Source organism: Chenopodium album, chromosome 26, assembly GCF_948465745.1.
Source record: "Chenopodium album chromosome 26, dcCheAlbu1.1, whole genome shotgun sequence".
NCBI lineage: Eukaryota > Viridiplantae > Streptophyta > Magnoliopsida > Caryophyllales > Amaranthaceae > Chenopodium > Chenopodium album.
The window spans coordinates 31,166,852-31,188,517 of NC_137859.1; the positions used below are offsets into that span (position 1 = coordinate 31,166,852).

At 37.4% G+C, this 21,666-nt stretch overlaps 2 protein-coding genes and 2 pseudogenes across 2 annotated transcripts; 3 read left to right on the forward strand and 1 right to left on the reverse strand.

Moving 5' to 3' along the window:
- Nucleotides 1-6,122: 6,122 nt before the first annotated feature.
- Nucleotides 6,123-7,004, forward strand: LOC145617012 (subtilisin-like protease SBT1.4 pseudogene; annotated as a pseudogene).
- A 4,063-nt stretch (nucleotides 7,005-11,067) lies between these two features.
- LOC145617013 (pentatricopeptide repeat-containing protein At5g04780, mitochondrial pseudogene) lies at nucleotides 11,068-12,798 on the forward strand (annotated as a pseudogene).
- A 3,013-nt stretch (nucleotides 12,799-15,811) lies between these two features.
- LOC145617015 (protein MAINTENANCE OF MERISTEMS-like) lies at nucleotides 15,812-16,945 on the forward strand. Its single transcript, XM_081671720.1, has 3 exons — nucleotides 15,812-16,696; nucleotides 16,782-16,845; nucleotides 16,917-16,945. Exons 1-3 carry the CDS (start codon nucleotides 15,992-15,994, stop codon nucleotides 16,943-16,945), a joined length of 798 nt encoding a protein of 265 aa, XP_081527846.1. The 5' UTR covers nucleotides 15,812-15,991.
- A 1,552-nt stretch (nucleotides 16,946-18,497) lies between these two features.
- On the reverse strand, nucleotides 18,498-20,151 carry LOC145617016 (protein FAR1-RELATED SEQUENCE 5-like). Its single transcript, XM_081671721.1, has 2 exons — nucleotides 18,598-20,151; nucleotides 18,498-18,554 (listed from the first exon to the last, which is right to left on the reverse strand). The coding sequence occupies exons 1-2, from the start codon at nucleotides 20,149-20,151 to the stop codon at nucleotides 18,498-18,500; spliced, it is 1,611 nt and encodes a 536-aa protein (XP_081527847.1).
- Nucleotides 20,152-21,666: the final 1,515 nt, after the last annotated feature.

The window sequence follows — 21,666 nt, forward strand, 5'->3', positions numbered from 1 at the left end:
GTTGTGTAAAGCGGGAAAATTTGGGGGAAATGGGGATAATTAATTCATCAAAGGGTCATGTGACCCGTGACCCTCACGTGACGTGACATGGTCAACGCTAGAATTTAAAAGTCAAATGTGTTATTCCGGTGGGAGGTAGTCAATTACAACATTTTATACTTTATAAGGTAATTTTTCACAAAAAAATCCTTAAATTTATTATATCTTATATATTGTGACTTATCTGAACTTATTAAACGTAAAACTTATTTTATAAGTGAAAAGAACAAACCCTTAACAGAATATATTCTTAATTCTTGTACACAGTAGGACTTAACTAACAGTTTGAAACAAATATTCCAACACACTTGTAGGTATGAAGCGGAGTACGGGCAAATACCAGGTATAAAGTCACCAAGGGACAATAATGGGCATGGAACCCATTGTGCCACAATAGCGGGAGGGTCTTCTGCGGATAATGTTGGGTACTACAAGTACGCTGTAGGACAGGCTCGTGGGGCGGCGCCGCATGCACACATTGCCGCCTACAAGGTCTTTTGGGGAACACCCTTAAAATCGTCATCAGCTGACATATTAGGGGCAATGGACCAGGCAATTGAAGACGGTGTTCACGTATTGTCTATGTCCCTCGGCGTTTCTGAAACTTACTCCAAAGATCCCGTAGCTATTGGTGCATTCCATGCCATGCAAAGAGGGGTGGTGGCCTCAGCCGCTGCTGGGAATTATGGGCCAGATTATTTTACCATAAAAAATGCGGCACCATGGATTTTAACCGTCGGAGCTTCTACCATTAACAGGGATATTGGGTATGTAAAAAAGTAGAGAGAAAAAGTAATAAAAGTACATGGAAAACAAAATTTACATGGAAAATTTAAATTTGCATAAGTATTGTTGCAAATTGGAGGGCATTTTGGTAAAAAAATCAATATTAATGGTTGTTGGAAAAAGCAAATGGGGTGAACATTTTGTGACTAAAAATTGTCCATAAAAGACTATCAAAAGGGGACGGAGGGAGCAATAATTGATAAAGTCTTGCACAAATATCAATGTACTAATTTCATGATCTTATTTTTATATGAAATATTATTAATAAAACTTATAAGTAAAAGCTATAATATGAATTTTAATAATACATATCTAACAAAATGTTTTATGATAATATATATATATTTTTTATTTTGTTACTACTCCGCTCCTAAATGTTTTTCTCATTTGTTTCGCTGTTCCTAAGTGTTTTTCCCCTTTCACTTTTTTCAACTTTTGTGACTTAAATTATGATTGGGTTTTAATGTATAATCACTTTTGTATACACCCGGTTTTCAGTAATTTACTGTAAATCGGGTGTCACTTTTGTCAAATTTAGTGTCACTTTTGTCAAATTTAGTGTCACTTTTGTCAAATTTATCAATTAAGCATAAATAACTCTTATATATATGTCATCGTAACTTTTGTGCGTTTTAGTGTAACTTTTGCGCATTTTATTGTCACTTTATAACGGATGTTCAGTAATTTACTGAACATCCGTTTTATTTAAAAGTTTGTGTTTAATGTACTTTATCTTACTTTACATCATTTTTGCAATAATGATTGGGGTTTTATCTTTCCAATGTAGGGTTTTTATGTGTGGCTAATCATACCGTGTGGTCGATGTTATTCGAGTTGCTCAGTCAAGGGTCACTCGAGTTACTCCTGATCGAGTAACCCCTCAAGTAATCACGAACTGAGTAACTCATCGAGTAATATTCCCTGACCAAACCCCTCAAGTAACCTCTGACTGAATAACCGCTCAAGTAACCCATAACCGAACCCCTCAAGTAATACTTGCCCGAATAACCCCTGATTGAACCAACGAAGCCCTCAAGTATCCTCGGCCACATATAAAAGTTGTCTTTAAACTAACTTTCTTTCTCTACTTTTCTTACAAATGATATGGGTTTTATTTTTCCCTATATACTTTTATTACTTTACCTTACAGACCTTAATATCTATGATTTTTCACCAACTAAGACAAAAACTTAGGGACGAAGTGTTGAGTAATTTAGAGTATGAGACAATTATCATGTTCGCTTTGCTTAATTAATAAAGGTGAAGGTGTTATTTGATGAGGGTGTTTAATTAAGTATAGCATAGTAATTAGAAACAAGTATACTCGGTAAAGAGAAAATGAAACAAAGAAACCCTCAACCAGCCTGGTCAGCCGCCCGGTTTGGGTGGTGCTCGCCCGACCGCGCGCAAGGGTGGTTTTGGGACACTACTCTGCCGCCCGGCCGGGCAACCGCCGCCCTACCGGGCACGAGAAGGTTTTGCTTGTGTCTTCAGAATATCCCGATCGGGCAAATTCCGGCCCGGCAGGACGCGGGTTCTTCTTGATTCAAGGCTGACGGTTTTCTTCAGTTTTGTGGCTTTGTCCGGCTATTTTGTCTTCTAGTATTAATATGAAATAATGACATATGATGAAAAATAAGAAAATGGGAGTCAGTTAGTCTCCGGAGAGTCGTGACTTTAACTATCCATTTAACCATTTTCTTCGTTATTTGCTTTACAATTATATTATGCAAGTGTGCAATATAAAAATAATCTATCAAGTTTGATTTTTTTTTTTTTTTTTTTTTTCCTTTCAGAATGTTATCCATCTTATTCTAATAAATAACATAAAATAATTAGTGTGTTTAAAAATTGTTGTTAAAAAAATATAGTTATTATAAAACTATATGTTATTAAAAAATATATATATATAATATATGTCATGAGTTCATGAAGATAAATAATAGAGTATGAATTTTCTCTAAAAAAAAAAGGATGGTAATTTTTTTTAAAGGTTGTAATTTTAATTTTTTTAATGAAAAAAGAAAATGAGAAGGGTATTTTGAAAAAGTGGAATTTAATTATCGCCCAAAACCCCTTCTCACTTTATATATATATATATATATATATTAGTAGTATAGATATATATATTGGAAGTTGGTGCATGAAAGATAAGACAGTAACTTCTTTTGTTTCATTCTCTTATTTTGCAATAGTTGTTCGAGTATTATCATCATCATAATTTCTTAAAGTTTGATTACATTAGATCACAAACATACTATACACTGTTGTGATTGACTTCGTTATATCTTCTAATAGTATCGTGATACCTGGTGTGTATATAAGGGTCGAAATATTACTTTGGGAAACTGATCTTGTTCGAGTCTTGAATTGTTGATTTGTCCAATTTTCGTGTCATTTTTGTGACCCAGTAATCCAATTTTCCCAACACGGAGGTAGCATATAAGTAGGTTAAAAGATCAGAGTCTAAGTTGCCGGGGAGTACTATTTAATTTACTCCCTCCGTCTTTTTTATGCATCACTTTCTATTTGGGGTATTTTTTTTTTTAAATGTATCACTTCTATATTTGGTAACTTTATACTGTATTTTATTATTTCTCTTTCTTCTCAAATACCCCACCCAAAATATTTTATCATTTCTCTTTCTTTCATGGTCCCTACTTATATAATTAAATAAATCATTTTTTCTCACATATCATCTACTTCATGACCCACATTGTATTTTAATCAAACTAAATTAATCATCTACTTGCCTCACTTGCACAATATAATATTGAAGCAAATAACTTTCCTAAAACTCCGTGTAAATGCAAGTGATGCATTTAAAAAAAACGGAGGGAGTACTACATAGACCATCAAGATAAATGACACCTCCGTCTAGGAGTCCGTGCTACCCCCCTTTGTTGCAAACAACTGTTAACGGAGGTAGTATTTAACAAATAATATAGTTACTTTTTTTTTACCGGGACAAATATAGTTACTTTAATTTCACATACAAATATAGTTACCTTCACAGACTATAACTATATATTTCATATTGAGGAATATTATTATACCCCTCTTAAATTGTCATTTATGTGTTGTCAATTTGTCATAAGTTATTTCTGTCAAAAAAATTTGTCATACGTTATTAAGTTAAAAACTAACTAGTTTAGGACCCGTGCCATGCACGGTCTATTAAAAAAAAATTTAAAAATTTACAAAACATACACATAATTTAAAGCGTGAACAAACAAACAAATAAAGTGTGTCTCTATAGAAATGTTCAAATGCTTTAGAATAAAATACATATATATTCTAGTGATTGAACAACACCTATATTGTATAGAAAGAATTCAAAACACACATATAAAGTGAAAATAAATCACTATAATGAATAAAAAATTTTAAAAGTAAATATACCTTGAAAAGTCTTGATTTTTTCAAATTGAATGACAATAAAAACTTGTCGATTTGGATGCTCGGCTAAATAGTCTCTTAGTTGGTCAGCATATGTATTCCACAATGTGCAATCCAAGACATTTTTTCTATAACAAAAAAATAAAAAATAAAAAAAAATTAGATGTGTCATGATTTAAATAAAAGCTTAATACTGCATGATAAGATATGACTAAAAACAATGTATTTATTAATGGAAAAAAAATTATATTCTACTTACTGCAAATCCTCCAATTGGATGTTGATCATCTTTTGTTGATTACCATCTCTTAAAAATGTATTGGTTGATGAAATTCCGGAAAGATAACTCTGCAAGATGCTAGCACAACTTATACACATATACTTGTATAAAAAATGATGACAAACATTAGATTACATACCTGTTCATCTAGTAAAACCATCTCTAGAGAATGTACATCGTTTGCATTATTAAAAGATGGAATAACCCATAAGTAGATAACCCTAGCCTGTATAGTAATATTTTCATTCGACGGATTGGTATTTTGTATAAGCTTTAAAGTTTGTGCCATTAGAAAAAATAACGTTTAAAGTTATTTAGTGGTTGTGATTCAAAAAATCACATTAATGCTTTTTTATAATGGCCGGTTAGGTAAGATGTTTTTGGAAAATTTGGGATAAAAATAAAAAGGTAAAGAGAATTAGAGAATATTGCATGATTTAATCATATAAGGAATGAATATCAACCTTATCGTCCGTATGTAATACGAAGTATATATTATAGTAAGAATATAGTCATGATTAGCTAAGATGTTTTTTAAGGGAATATTACATATCAACATACAATGGTATACGATTTGCTAAGAATATTATTTTTTTTAATCATATTATTTTAAATTCTTACTATTGTTGATATAGTCATGATTTGCTAAGGATATAGTCATGGTTTGTTAAGAATTACATATCAACCGTAATACCTAGTATATATTATATGAATATAATTAGCTAAGAATTTTATTTTTTTAAGGGAAGATTGCATATCAATTCACAATAATAATATGATTTGCTAAGATTTGTATTTTTTTTAAAGGGAAGTTTGCAAATCAACCTTAATATATATGAGTAGCTTGGATTTTGTTTTTTTAAGGGAAGATTAATATCAACCGTAGTATATATGTTAGGATAGTTATAATAAGATTTATTTGGTGATTATTTAAATATATTGTATCTTTTTAACATATTTTTTTTCAGATTACCGTAAGATTATATTTATTATTGATTATTATTTACATATATATATGCAAAATATCTCCTTTTTGGAATTTTTTTTTTAAATTTTAAAAAATAAAAATATACTAAGAACACACCAGGAGATGACACGTGTCATTGCTGGTGTGTGTTTTAGTATATAGTTATTGATTGATGTGTTGTTATTTAATTTGTTTAATATAAGGACGGGGACCTTTAAACTTAATTTTTGATGGAGTACAAAATATATTGTCTCTTTTCATTTAAGGTAATTGAGTTGAATTTGTAAAATATTGTGTATATTATATATTTATTTTATTTTAAATACAAAATGCAATAAAATAAAGTGATAGTATTGTCATCAAAATTTCTAATTATTATAATACAAAATTAAGTATCCTAATTAAATAACATTAATCTTTTATTTTTTTCTTCATAATATCATCATGTTATACTTCCATCATAAATGGCCAAAACTCTCAGAAGTATAAAAAACTAGAGTAGTGCGGTTATGTTATTGATTACAGCAAAATATAAATGGAATTATCTATGTTCAAGATCGGAACGGATACTTATACTATACATTATATATTTTATTTTTTCTGAATTTTTGAATAATAGGAAAGCTCGACAAAGCAAAAGTATCTGGAAAAATGGTGGTCTGTGAGTCTGGAGATGACACTTCTGCTGAGTTGCAGAGTTATGCAGTTGATCAAGCTGGTGGTTTGGCAATGATTTTGATTAACAAACCAAATCAAGGTGATGAATTAATTGCTAAACCATTTTTCATCCCTGCCGTTACAGTAACATACTCAAATCTTACTTATATCAAAAGATATATATCCAATGCTAAAAAACCAACAGCAAAAATCAACTTTCGAGGGACTGTTATAAGTCCCTCAGCATCAGCACCAATGGTTGCAGCATTCTCTTCGCGTGGTCCCAATCCTATCACCCCCGAAATCCTAAAGCCTGATGTCATAGCTCCGGGGGTTAACATCCTTGCCGGCTGGACAGACGCTTTAGGGCCTAGTGGGTTAGATATTGATAACAGAAGGGTGCAATACAATATTATATCTGGTACTTCCATGGCTTGTCCACATGTAAGTGGTTTGGCCGCTTTGTTGAGAAAGGCTTATCCTAGATGGAGCCCTGCTGCTATCAAGTCTGCAATCATGACTACTGCCTATAACCTCAACAAAGCAGGTAGCGATAACATTATTGATCTTTCCACGGGGAAGCAATCCTCACCATTCCTTCGTGGATCTGGCCATATTAGCCCTAACGTTGCTCTCGATCCTGGGCTAGTCTATGATCTCGATACTAGTGACTATGTATCTTTCTTATGTTCCACTGGAAATGATCCTAGAATCTTTGTCCAAACCTCGCCTAAGGTTGATTGTAGCACAGTTAGTTATTCGAGTCCTGGTAATCTCAATGTTCCATCCTTTTCAGTTGTCTTTAAATCTGTCAATGATGTGGTAACATACAAAAGGGTGGTGAAAAATGTCGGGCCATCACCAAACGCAGAATAAGGAGTTACTGTGAGTGCACCACCTTATGTTCAAGTCAGCGTTTCCCCTTCAAAACTTGTGTTTGATGCTAGTCGACAAACACAATCATACACCATAACATTTACTAGTATGATTGGATCTAATATACCAGATTTGACCTATGGGTCAATTGAGTGGAGCGATGGAAGAACTCATCACGTAAGGAGCCCAATCGCAGCGTATTGGTCGTACAAAAGCACCCAACATCGCGTGAAGAATCCTATTGCAGCTTATTGGCAAGATTATATGCCTTTAAATATAACTACTAGTACTAGCATGGCTATTGAATAACTAGCCTTGTCATTTGATTGGTCTAGTATTTATATGATGGAACTTGTTTAAGCTTGTGTCTTTGAGACATTTCGATCAGCTTGTATGTGTTTAAGTATATGCTTGTCAGTACTACGTTGTTTCCTAAATATATGTAATCTGTATATTTGTAATGTTTCTTAATGAATAAAAGTTCCTATGCCATTATAAAATTTAGCTATTAATATACATATTTGGTAAAGTTGGCTCTTAGCTCAGGTCATACTTATACTTACTCAGATGGTACACTTATTTTCAATGAATATCTTACCCTCAGATCATAATTTTTTTAGTATCTAATTTTAATTTTCTCCTTAAATTGTTCTATGGGGTTTAATATTGCATGTGTGATAATTGATGGGTTTTATGACTTTTATCTACTTTTTGTGAAGGTAAACTTGTGAATTTCCCTCAAAAAAGGTAAACTTGTGAATTGTGTTTTGGGATTTGACTGTTTTGTTGACCCTTACCTGGTAATTGATCTTTTGATTCCTTGGAATTTGCATTCAGTTAGTTAATTGATTCCTAACAGTTTTAGTTTGAATTCAAGCGTTTTTCTTTGCACTTCCAAAGACATTTAAATGATGAATCATTGTTTTTCAATTATTGATTGATTTATTGATAATTTTGATGAAAATGGTTCACATGTCATGAGCTTCTTGTTTAATTCAAGGTTGTGGGAACATTGGGAATTATTAGGTTTATGTGGTTCAATAAATGTAGGATAGGAGTATGATTTTGATAATTTTAGTTATGTACAAGTCTGTAGTGATCAATTTTGGTTCATCGTTTAATTAGTATATGTTGTATTGTTTCATTTTACTTTCATGGTCTCTCTCATGAACCTCCCTTTATCTCTCTCTTGATCTTCTGGACCACTAAAGAAAGAGAAAACGAAAAAAAATAATAAATAAAAAAAAAAACACTAGGAGGGCTTAATTATATATTAATTTTAGGGAAATTTTACATGGTGGCCTCAAGGTTTCTATTTTTCTACGTAGAAGACGAAGTTTTTTCCAACTCTCTAAAGTGGCCCCAAGGTTTTGAAGAATTATGCATAGTGCCCATTTTTTGATTTTTTGGCTAACTTTTTTAGCTTTTGGTTAGCCACATGTAAAAAAAAATTAAAAAAAAATTTAAAAAGAAAAAACAAAAACCTCCAGCCAACCACCCACGGTAGCCGGCGCGCCTAACCCCCTTCCCCACTGCCCCAAACGCCTAACCCCCTTCCCCGACGGTGCTGGCGTGAATCGAAACCCCACTCCCTCGGCGTCAGCCAGCCACCCCGATCTCCCTCCCTTCCCCTTCCCTAACCAATCTTGTAAACCCAACCCCCACCAATCGAAAACCCTAAAAGAAGCCGGAAAAGTCCAATTGCCCCTCCTCACACACACGAAACCCTAGCGTTGACCTTTTAGAGGTGTGGGGGAGGGGCGGCCGAACTTTTCCGACCAATTTTTGGGGTTTTCGAAGGGTGGAGGTTGGGACTTTGGGTTACGGGTTTAGCCTATTTATGGTCGTTGGGTTATGGTGGTTGGGGAAGGGAGGGTGGTCAAGGTGGCGCCGGCAGTGGGGTTTGGCTAGAGGCTAGGTGGGTGGGGGTTGGGGTTGTCGATGGTGGACGTGGAGGTGGGAGGGTGGTCGTGGGTTTGGGTTTTTTTTTTAAATTTCCTTTTTTTTTTATTATTTTAAAATATGATATAATTATTTTTTAATAAAAAAAAAACAAAGGCTAACCATTTTAATTGTAAAGGTTAGCCAAAAACCTAAAAAAAGGGCACTATGCATAATTCTTCAAAACCTTGGGGTCACTTAAGAGAGTTGGAAAAAACTTTGTCTTCCACGTAGAAAAACTAAAACTTTGAGGCCACCATGTAGAATTTTCCTTAATTTTACATCATGAATAACATCCTTTTTGTGTCCGGAATGATACAGGAAATGTCAGTCTTGCCCTATCTATAAGATCCAGGTTAGCAGCTGAACATTTCTGAAACATGACATTGTTTCTAAGATAAATTGAAGGTCCAAAGATTTAGCTGTAATATGTCCTTGACCTCTCTCAAGGTAAATCCCTCACATAATGTCGTGATAAAAGCTCATCTTCTTTAAGTTATAGTTGCATCTAAGTGCATGTTGAAGTACAAGAGAGGACACCTATTGAGCATGACTTTTACATCCTATTGTGTAGATTTTCTTTCTGATTTTAGCTGTACGTACTTATCATTCCTAAACTATAGAGTCTGTAATTAATTAGGAGAGTCCAAAAGTAGTTGTTGGGCCCGTATTAATATACGACCCAGTATACTTAGGGCACCATTCCACGATCAAGAAATTCAGCAAATCAAACAAAGTGGCTTGATTGAAATAAGTAAGGAAAGCAAGATCAAGAATATCAATCAAGAGGATACTTGCCAAAAATACACCTACAGAACACGGAATGGAATAAATCAAGAAAATCTCCTACATTTTGAATATATTCTTGATATCTATGTAATCCTAGGAGTTCCTAGGTGTAAATAGGAAAAGTTAGACATTATAACACTCATGTACGCTCACACACATTTCATTATAAGCTAATTATTCTACTTTTGTCTACGGATCTGTGTCCCTGCTGAACAAGGAGGCTTGTCCTTACTCAGTATTGTATCTCTAAACTTATCTCTTTGATCTTATTAAACACTTATTGGTTATTTACTACTTTGTTATCGTTCTTAATTGCTTTATATATTATTGGTGGAATGATTGTTATTACCCCTCAAAACCTAGCAAATTCTTAGATGTCCTAGCTGAGATTTGCCTAAACAGTAGTATTTACATCTTAGCTTAGCTTTGGTTATTCTTTGTTGTTGCAGACAATTACATATGATATGATTTGTTAACTGTCTTCGGATACGGGCTGCCCATCTATATTAAATTGGTGATAATTATCTAATTTAGGGATGATTTGTGTTTACCAGTTGAGTAATGATGCATAGTTACTCTGTTTTAATTTTGAGGCATTGTGGAGATTGTTGCATTGTTATTAGAGGCGAGTTTGTACGTTGGATGTTGTGTATTGATGTTGGGAGGGTTTAAAGATTGGATCGTTTAATTGTATTGAGGCTACAACTGTGTGTGAGAATTTGGATGGCTGAAGAGCATGTCTTTATCATTATTAGGATAATAATATATGTAGCCCTTATGGCTATATATAGCATTAAATATCTTTCCTAAAACTGAATGAAGTTGAAAATTCACGACAAAATCACCGCTGGATTGGTATAATTAATGTTCCTCAATATTTCCTTTTTTAACTTCTTTATACATAGCCCTATGTTTATCATTTTCCTTATTTTAATTACCTCTTATAGAACTTTGTTCTCCTTCAAACTCCTCTTGCTTTTTTGTATGGTCTTTTACCTCCTCCACTTAAATTCAATTATATCCCCTTGAACATGTTTGTCATCTAAATTGGTTGATTTGGATATTTGAACAAATTAAAACAAAACTACGCCAAATTCTCTAATAAATATGGATAAGTATAGGGGGAAAAAAAATTTACACTTTTTGCTGATATGATCTCAAAAATATGATGCAAGTCTTTTGCCTAAATATGGGGTTGACCATACTAATTTAAAGCAGCTAAAATCATTTGCTTATGAACTATGACTAGGGTTTCTCTGCACTTTACTGCTAGACATGAAGAAAAAATATAGTTATAGGACGTCGTGCAATCAAGCAGTGAAACTCATCTTCAATGGCAGCTACAATGTATTTGCGGAATCTTTTGCAATATTGTGCAAGCAACTGTTTATTTGTTGAAGGAAAAGCTTGCCATGCTCAAATCATTCGAGCTGGTTTAGGGGTTGATACTTTAACATCAAATATGCTTATCAAAATGTACTGCAAATGTGGTCTTCTTGACCCTGCTCATCAAGTGTTCGATAAAATGCCTGAAAGAAGTTTGGTTTCTTGGAACACTGTGATTGGGGCGTATACCCAGAATGGAAGGGCATATGATGCTTTATCCCTCTTTGTAGATATGTGAAGAGAGGAATCCCCTTTGAGTGAGTTTACTGTCTCAAGTGTGCTTTGTGCTTATGCAACGAAATCTACCGTTTTTAGTGCAGACAACTGCATGCTTTTGCTGTTAAGAAGGGGATGGAGTCTAATGTGTATGTTGGGACTACTTTGATTGATGTTTACTCGAAATGAAATTTTATAGGGAAGGCCTCGTGGGTTTTCGAGAGCTTAGAGGAGAAGAGCAATGTGACATGGAGCTCGATGGTGGCAGGTTATGTTCGAAATAAGCTCTATGAAGAGGCTTTGAGGTTTTATCATAGAGGTCAGGCTGTTGGGTTAGAGCAAAACCATTTTACCCTTTCTTCTGTTTTTTTTTGCTTGTGCAGGGCTAGGTGCTTTGACTGAAGGAACCAAGTGAATGCCACTTTGTTTAAGTCAGGTTTTGGTGCAAGCGTTTTTGTGGCTTCCTTTCTTGTAGATATGTACGCGAAATGTGGAGCCATTAAAGAATCTTATACTGTATTTTATGATAAAGATATCAAGAATGTTGTTTCATGGAATGCAATGATTTCAGGTTTCTCTAGGTATGGTCGGTGCTTAGAAGCGATGATTCTTTTTTAGAAGATGCAGCAGACTAGTTTGTACCCGAATGAAGTGAAATATGGGGCTAGTTAAAGAAGGGCAGAAATACTTTGATCTTATGGTGAGAGAATTGAAAACAACATATCACAAAGTGTTCTCCAGTATTCTTGCTTGGTGGACATCTTTGGTCGTGCTGGATACATTCAAGATGCATATGATGTGATAAAAACTATGCCATTTGAAGCAACTGCATCTATGTGGGGTTCCCTGTTGGCATCTGGTAGAACTTTCAAGAATCTTAAGCTGCAGCTAAGCATTTGTTTGAGCTTGAACCCACCAATGTTGGGAATCATGTATTGCTTTCTAACATATATGCAACAAACAAGAACTGGGAAAAAGTTGCTAAATCACGGAAGCTTCTTAAGGAGAGTGAAGCTGTTAAGGATAGAGGTAAAAGCTGGATCGAGATTAAAGGTAAGGTTCATAGTTTTATGGTTGGAGAAAGAGAACATCCTCAAATTGCTGAGATTTATTTAAAGTTGGACAAATTGATAGAGGAGATGGAGAGGTTGGGCTATAAAGTTAAGATGGCGCATGACCATCATGATGTGGATGACAGTAATAAAGAGATGTTGCTGAGACATCATAGTGAAAAGCTTGCATTCACTTTTGGATCATCAGTTAGCCCCCTGGTGCACCTATCAGGATCATGAAGAACTTGAGAATTTGCGGTGATTGTCATAATTTTACGAGGTTTGCGTCGATCATCACAAAAAGAGAGATCATAGTCAGAGACTCGAACTTATTTCACCATTTTAGTAACGGGTGTTGTTCCTGTGGAGATTTTTGGCGACTGATCATGCTGCTTTATGTTGCTTGCTAAATGCCATTCAAATTGTATTTTTTCGATCACTATAGATGTGCAACCAAAAACTTGTTATTAAATTGCATAATGCAAAACAGGATAATCACACTTTGATACTATGTTACAAGTATCATTAGAGTATGTTTTTTCTTCAGCTACGTACTGATGCTTATTTTGACTTCTTGATGGAAATACAGGTTCTGGTTCAGATATCTGGCCTTACATTGGTTGAGTTGGTTCTGCTTTCTTGGCTCTAGCTGCTGGTCTAGCAGTGGTTGAACAAGCTACTTATACCTCACTGCTTGGGTTTGTGATACTGCTATCAGACAATTATGAGCCTGCAATACTCACTTTACCTCATTGCACTTGGGACAGGTGGCTTGAAGTCAAGTGTTTCACGTTTTGGAGCCGATCAGTGTGATGAAAGTGATGAGAAGGAAAAGGCTGACTTGGCCTATCTTCTCAACAGATTCATCTTGTGAACTGCTATTTGACGCCCGCAAATTACTCAAAACGTCCGCAAAATTACAACGAAATTACCACTCTACCCTTGAACCACTCTACCCTAAACCATTCTCTTTAACTCCCTTCAAACCAAAAAAACAAAAAACCACCACCACTTTCACCAACACCCAACCCCCTTACCACCACCACCACAAGCACCCAAAAACACCACCGGAGAACCGCCAAGATGCCGAGGACGAAGAACGTCGGACGGTCGAGGGAGGAAGACGGCGTGCCGGAGGAGCAGGTTCGGTTTTTTTTTAACGCTTGACCGAATCGCCCAAAATAGGCGGTTTACCCATGGTCAAATCGCTCAAGATATCCGGTTTGACCATGGTCAAACCGCCCAGTGAAAACGGTTGACCGTGGCCAAACCGGATTCCCTGGGCGGTTTGACCGTGGTCGAAACGGATTTCATGGGCGTTTTAACCATGGTCAAACCGCCCAGGAAATCCGGTTTGGCCACGGTCAACCGTTTTCACTGGGCGGTTTGACCATGGTCAAACCGGATATCTTGAGCGGTTTGAGCACTGGAATTTAAATTATTATTTTTTTTTAATTTAAATTTATACTAATAATATATTTGTTTATTAATTGTTTAGATTAATTTTAATATTTGTTTAGTAAAAAAAAAATATTTATTTGAAGTTCACGTTTTATGTATAATTTAAAAAAATATTAATTATATATATTTGTTTAATTTAAGTTCACGTTTTATGTATAAGAAATTAAATAATATGTTCGTATATGTTTAGCTTTATTAATTATATGTTTAGGAAAAAAATGATATTGTATATGTTTGTTTTTTTATATGTGTAGCTTTATTAAATTTATGTTTAGAAATAAAATAATGTATTTGTGTATTTGAATTTTAAAATAATTAGGTGTATGTTTAGATAATCAACTAATATAGTTTTATATTTTACGTTGAGTTTAATTAATATATTTGGTAAATTTTAGTTTATATATTAATAGCATTATATTTAGGAAATTAGATAAAAAAAAGTAATTGCATTTATATTTCTATATATATTAAATTTATTGAATCGTATACCAATTACATTTATTAATTAAATGACAGCCACGAAACATGAGGAGGTTAAACATCGAGTTCACACATGTCGAAGGATCAGGTCCTCGACATACACGATCTCGAGGTGTTGATGCTTCTGTTAGGAGGGAGAGGGCAGCTTCTCGAGCGGCGGATGATGACATGTACGATTATGATCCTGATCATGACTACATGGAGGATGCCTCGACTTCCGCAGGAGGCGAGCACGAGGAGGCGCCATCAGGGGTTTTCGTCATGCAAGATAGATGAGGGAGGTTTGTGGCTTCTAGTAGTGCGAGTACGAGCACTAGCCGTACTCGTAGGTCTCGTGCTGCTCGAGACGCGGATACTACTTGGCTTGTTCAGGAGGTAGGGCTGAGCAAAACTATCTGATTATCCGAAAATCCGATTCGCATCCGATCCGAAAATTTAGGATAACCGATCCGAAAACATTTTCGGATCGGATATCCGATCCGAAAATTTCGGATATCGGATCGGATATCGGATATCGAAATTTTGAATTTCGGATATCCGAATATCCGAAATGATCCGATATCCGGAAAAATACCGCAAACCACTAAAGTGCACCTTAAATACACATAAGGCCCAAATATCCCAAAGGCCCAAATAACTAAACCTGGTAACCTCCTAACCCTCAAAATAACACTCTAACCCACCGCCCCCCTCTCTCTCCTCTCTCCTAGTCTCCTCTCTGTCATCCTCACCATTCACCTTCTCCTTCATCCTCCTCTTAATATCTTCTCTCTCCTCTCTTTCATGATCTACTCTCCTTCTTCAATATATGTAACCCCACCGCCTTACCAGCTTCCTCCTTCGATACTCACGGCTGGTTCACCAATGCCCAACGGTCCTCGCAACACCCTCCTCCAACCACCGTCCATCAACAACCGCAACAACAACTGCAACCATTTGCATATCACTAGCTTGAGCTTCGAACCCGCAACACCAACAGTGGCTTTTCTTCTCAATAACAATTAAAATTTCTTTGTTCTGTTTTTGTGACAATTAGTTTACAGATTTGTGTCAAATTTCTTTGTTTTGTACATGGGTTTGTATAAAATTTCATTGTTTGTAATTTGCAAAAATTATTTGTTGGATATTTTTTAAGTTCTAGTCTATTTAATCTTCATCAGATTCAAGTAGCAAGCGAAATAATGTAATACTAATTCTTTTTTGTGAAACAATAGGACTCCTTATTAATTTCCTTGCTGAGCTTCAATTTAGCGAAAAAAAAAGCCATTAAATAGGTCGGATATTGGATATCCGAGCTATCCGATCCGAAATTTTCGGATATCCGGATATCGGATATCCGACAGGTTTCGGATCAGATACGGATATCAGATTAGAGAATTTTCGGATTCGGATATCCGATCCGAAATCCAGTTTCGGATCGGATATCCGATCCATGCTCACCCCTATCAGGAGGCGATGCCGGGGGGTCCAGTTGATGGGAGTCTTATTCCCAGCTACGCGGCTCATATTGCGTCACGTATTTGGGTCGGACAGGATCGTGAGCCGTTGAGGTGCCACAGTAGGATTCAGTGGTGCAAGTCGCTGCAGGAGTGGGAGACAGAGTTGAGTGCTGATTTACGTGAGCGCGTTAGTGTCACTGGACTACGACACTTGCCGTCTATCATGCATTCCCACATTGATTGGCCTCTGATCTCTGCGTTCGTTGAACGGTGGCAGCCGGATACGAACACTTTTCACCTCCCTTTTGGTGAGATGACCATCATGCTACACGACGTCGCTTACATTCTTGGGATCCCCGTTGACGGGGACTTGGTGGACATGGTCAGCGACAGTGCGTCTCTCCAGGCTGATTTTCAGGAGTTGCTGGGGTTGAGTAGGGATGAGCTGTTGGTGAAACCAAGAGCAGTTTGGGAAAACGGTGCTGTTGCGGTGACTACCATTTATGAGCGGTGCAAGTTGTTGGATCGGGTTCCCGACGTTCAGTTCATGGCTTTCTTTGTTACACTCTTCGGTAGCACCTTATTCGTTGACAAGAGTGGTAACCGCCTTCTTCCCTCCTGCATTTTGGAGTTGAAGAAGTCTACTGACGATCTTGACCGTTACTCTTGGGGGTCAGCTGCACTTGCTTTCCTTTATCGTCAGTTGGGTATCGCCTCCCGTGTTGAGTGTAAGGCCATTGGTGGTTGTCTCACGCTTCTCCAGGCATGGATATATGAGTACTTCCCATCCTTTCGGCCATGTCAGGGAGCTTTGGTGGTACAGCCTGGTGAGGCTCGTGCCTCGATGTGGGATACTAGAGCACAGTCCAGGGATGAGCACCGACTCGCATCATTTCGGGCCCGACTTGATCAGATGACTGATGCTGAGGTATGGTTATTGTTTTATTAAATGTGTAATATTGTTTAACGTGTTGTCATGTAACGTAACATTCTTATTGTTATTGCATATGCAGGTTAACTGGCGGCCCTACTCTCTCACCCCTGCGCAGGACGTCCCGAGGACCACTTACATAGGCTGTATACAGTGTCGGGACATCGTCGAGCCGTATAACCCAGACAGGGTCTTACGACAACTTGGTCACGTGCAGGGGATACCGCTCCCTGGTTTTGTCCCTGACGAGGCGTATAGACCTGCTAATGTCCGGTCGTACAGCGTCACTTTTCGGGGTCAGGTCTTATGGAAGAAGTTCGGTCCTGGGAGCTGCTGTCTCGGCTTGCATGTCCATCCACCTCTACTAGATGAGATTCCCACATGCTCACCTGACTATTTGCCATGGTTTTTTACGTACTCCCATCCTCGGCTTATCTGCGATACTGCGGAACTAGCCCCTCCGGCAGTTCCAGAGAGGACGAACACTGATTACGTAAGTATTTTATGAAGTGCATCATTGTATTATTTTATTATTGTACAAAATATTATACGTTATGATTATTTGCTTTGTATTTTGCAGTGGATGGGTCGTTCCATGCATGTGATTCGGCGATTCATTGCAGACACGGGCGGTGAGGTCACCCCAACAGTGGTTGAGGCCCAGGAGCTTATTGCGGCGTGGGATGCAATGATGAGAATGTAATAGAATTTAATGTAATTTTTAATTATAACTAAAATTGTAATTAAAAACTAATTAAAACTGGAATTCAAATTGCGTTTTTAATTACAAGTAGAATTTCTATTAATATTATGCCATGTTGCTATCCTACTTGCATATCGTTGGTCCCAATCTTGGACGCTAAATTCACGAACGTCATACCAAAATCCGGCTATTGGGGGAACAGGGAAATTAGGAGACATTTGCAACCGCACGTAGTGATAGTTCCCCACCGTTAGTAGTGCAAGCTCCCTACTCGGGCCCGTGGAAGTGGACGGGGCACTCCACGGTAACACAGTGATGCATGGATACACACCTACACCATCAATGCCTGTACCGAATAGCATAATGACAGCGTTGAACAGATTTGCGATCGGGAACAAGTCTTGAAACACTGCCATCCAATGGTCGCCTGTGCACCTACCACCAGTCCACGTGATACGACGAACCTCATTTTCCAATTGATCACCGTAAATGTGAGAGTAGACGTTAGGATGCCTGGTTATCTCATTCGCAATCACAGTCCTGACCAATATCCATTCCTCCTGGTTACCCCAAAAGAATTCTGCAACACAACGAAATCCGCAGTTGCCATCACCGATAGGGTCTACCCATCCTTCCAAATACGGCAACATGACATTTGGAAACCAATCGACGTACAAAAACTCGTCGATGTTCATCTGATTACCTGTAAATACATCATCAACGCATTAATTACAATTCGCCATTCATTACGTAATGTACAAAAATATTAATAATAATAACAATTTATACCAGGTGGCGTCCTCATGTTTACAGATTCATTTGATATTCCACGACCGGAGCTGGATGTAGAACGACCCCTGCTTCTACCACGACTTCGCCCACAAGCACGACCACGACTACGACTGCTCGGAATGTGCTCGAACCCACTTGCATCCCGTCTAGTAGACGAAGACCACTGCTGGCCTTGTGGTCGACCCCTGGTTGTCTCGTTTATCTCAGGTTCTTCGTAATCTCCTTCTTCAGGGTGAAGCTCCGCAAACAACACTCGGTTCACACTCCGCACAAAACCGGGGTCGCGTTGTAGAACCTCATCAACTAGGGATCTAAATTGTGCAGTGTCCTGTTCCGACTCATCAGCAAAAGTATAAATGCCTACACCATCCCCAATGACGAGAGTCTTCCAAAAAGGATGGACCTGATCCAAATATAAACCCGTGCCACCCTGAATCGAGGTATATATGGTACAAGCACATGGTAGGCCGTGTGTCATCAACAACGCACAACCACATCGCTCGTACACATCATCAGATAACTCTCTCATCCTGGTCACCTCATGCTTCAGAATTTTGAGACCGTGGAAGGACATATGGCCACTGAGATTGTGCAACGGCATGCCCCTATACTCCACTCCAATTCGTCGTCTGGAGTCCTCCAAATGATGACGAATTCCAATAAGCAGACCCTCTGTGGCGCGGTGCACACGACTGAATATTGAATCCAACGACCCTCTGGAACTACCGAGCCATTGTTTAAGCACAGAATGTTGGCTCTCCACCCTACACGTGTTCACGTTGCCAAAGTGCAACACCTGATTCGTCCATGCCAAGATAAACTTCTCCTTGTGTACAAGCCAAGTTTTTTCCACATAATCCACAACGGTACGCCATGATCTTCCCCAAGTATCCCTCATTTGACGCAACTCAAATTCATACTCAGCCTCAGTTGTTGCATTCATGAGTTTTGACCACCTCCCATTTCTAAATTTCTCAGCTAACACCATATCTTTCTTACACAAATGATATACCTTGGCCAACACATCTTTGTTGATATGCCATCTACATAACAAGTGAGTTGTGTCTGGGAATACCTCTTTCACCGCCTTCAACAGTCCCAACTCTCGATCAGTTAGAATCGCAGTAGGAGTCACTTCAAAACCCATATACAGCTTCAATTTCTCCAACACCCACTTGTAACTCTCATAAGACTCTGTCTTCATTAAAGCATACCCGATCAAAAAGTTTTGGTTTGTCGGTGTGACCCCAACAATCTCGAAGAACGCCATGTTGTACCTGTTTGTCTTGTATGTGGAATCCATCCCTATGACATGTGGATAAGTCCGCAACATATTCGCCATCTCTGGATGTGCCATAAAGGCATGGGTGACAACACGTGTGTCGGGGTCAGCAGCTACCCAACTAACGTACTTGTGCTCGTTGGCCAAGTGAAGAAACTGGTTTACGACATCTCTCCCTTCACTATCATCAACCCTTAAACGACTTCTGAAATTATAGATGTGCCTCATGTTAGGGTTCTCATTGGGATACGCATCTTTCACAGCTGCCATTATGTTACTAGGTTTTGCACATGCTGAACTCATTTGTCGAACCAATTGCTTCGCAGCCGGACTTAAACCACTCACTTGTCTATGACCCTCTCGATAAACCATCATAGGGTGGTTGTGCATGCCATGCAAACCAGATACAGGAATTATTTGCCACCCAAGATCATCTACCACACATGTGTTCTTGATCCGAAAAGGACATTTGATACCCTTTCTTTTTGTGTTTTTTCGTACAGCATTCTCCATATCCCTGTCTTCGGCTGTATTTCTATGGGCACGATCGCACTTCAGATACTTGACCGGCCGACCATCTCGTTGTGTCTTATACGAAGACTTTGTAAGGAAAAAGCCGCAACCAATAGAGATGTTTTGAGCCCATTCAAAGGCCTCTTCAAAAGTTGGGAACATCGTTGACGTTATAAAGATTGCACTGTAGTCAACTCCATCACCCCCATAATCCGGCAATGACGCCTAAACAAAGAAATAACATGAAATTTAGCATAATAACCATGATAATAATGGAAATAAAAAACATAATAATCACAACAATGATCACAACTTAATTCTACTTATCATAAAAATAACAATAATAGTAGTAGAAATAATAACAATAATAATAGAAATAATAATAATAAAAATATTAGAAATAATAATAATAATAGTAATAATAATAATAGTAATAATAATAATAATAGAAATAATAATAATAGAAATAATAATAATAATAATAATAATAGTAATTAAAGCAAAGATTTTTTTTTAAAAAAAAATGCAAAACCGCCCTAGAAAACCGGTTTGACCATGGTCAAAACGCCCAGGAAAAGCGGTTTGACCATGGTCAAAACGCCCAGAAAAAGCGGTTTGACCATGGTCAAACCGCCTAGAAAACCCGTTTTGACCACGGTAAACCGGTTGTCCTAGGCGGTTTGACCATGGTCAAATCGCTTTTCCTGGGCGTTTTGACCATGGTCAAACCGGTTTTTTCGGGCGGTTTTGTACATTTTCGGCGAGAAAAATTAAAAATTTACCTCACCAAGTGGGTCCGGCGGGGTGGACACCCTGCTTTCCGCCTCCGACATGTAACCGGGTGGCGATAGTGGTGGTGCTGGTGGTGGTGGCGGTGGTGGTGGTGGTGGTGGTGGTGGTGATAGTGGTGGTAGTGGTGTTGGGTGTTGGTGGTGCTGGCGGTGGTGTTGATGCTGGTAACCGTGGCGGTGTTCGGTGGTGGTAGAGTTTACTTTAGCTCGGTTTTGAGAGTTAGAGTTATGAAAGGGATGGAAGATAACAAATAGAGTTGAAGAGGGTAAGAAATAGAGTCAAGGGTAATATCGTAATTATTTTGTAATTTTGCGGGCGTTTTGAGTAATTTGTGGGCGTTAAATAACAACCCCTTTATCTTCTATATTAGCACCTCAACTCTAGGTGGTTTTTATATTGCTTGTATCTATTCAAGAGGAAGTTTATTTATTTATTTATTTTTATACTTTTGAGATGGAATTGTATTTTGGCACTCATTTGCTAATGAAAATGTTTGTATTTATAAATATGCATGGGTTTGTATACCAATTTCGGGCAAATGCAAAAAATGCAATTAAAGAAAAAGAAAAGAAATTGATCTTAGGAAATCAATGCTTTTGTGAAATAACCCAACTCGAATAGTTCGAATCGGTTTCGAGTTGGGTATTTTTTGAGTAAGGCTTTGGGTTTGGATTGGATCAAGTCATTTTTGTTTCTATTACCAATATGTTTGTTTAATAAAAGAATCATTAGAAAGACTTTTTATTGGACCAAGTCGGTTTAAATTGAATCAAATCAAGTGAAGTGATTTGGATAGAGTATGGGTTTATTGAGTATACTAGGTTAGATAATTGAGTAAGGATATATTCTATTTAAGGTTATGATGTAAACGAGATTTGATTAGTA

Coding starts and splice junctions, on each gene's coding strand:
- LOC145617016 (XM_081671721.1), bottom strand. CDS start 20,151: ATGTTCCCAACTTTTGAAGAGGCCTTTGAATGGGCTCAAAACATCTCT. Junction 18,555..18,597: donor CGGGTTTATATTTGGATCAG/GTCCATCCTTTT, acceptor GGGATGGTGTAG/GCATTTATACTTTTGCTGAT.
- LOC145617015 (XM_081671720.1), top strand. CDS start 15,992: ATGCATTCCCACATTGATTGGCCTCTGATCTCTGCGTTCGTTGAACGG. Junction 16,697..16,781: donor ATCAGATGACTGATGCTGAG/GTATGGTTATTG, acceptor TTGCATATGCAG/GTTAACTGGCGGCCCTACTC. Junction 16,846..16,916: donor GAGGACCACTTACATAGGCT/GTATACAGTGTC, acceptor GGTCACGTGCAG/GGGATACCGCTCCCTGGTTT.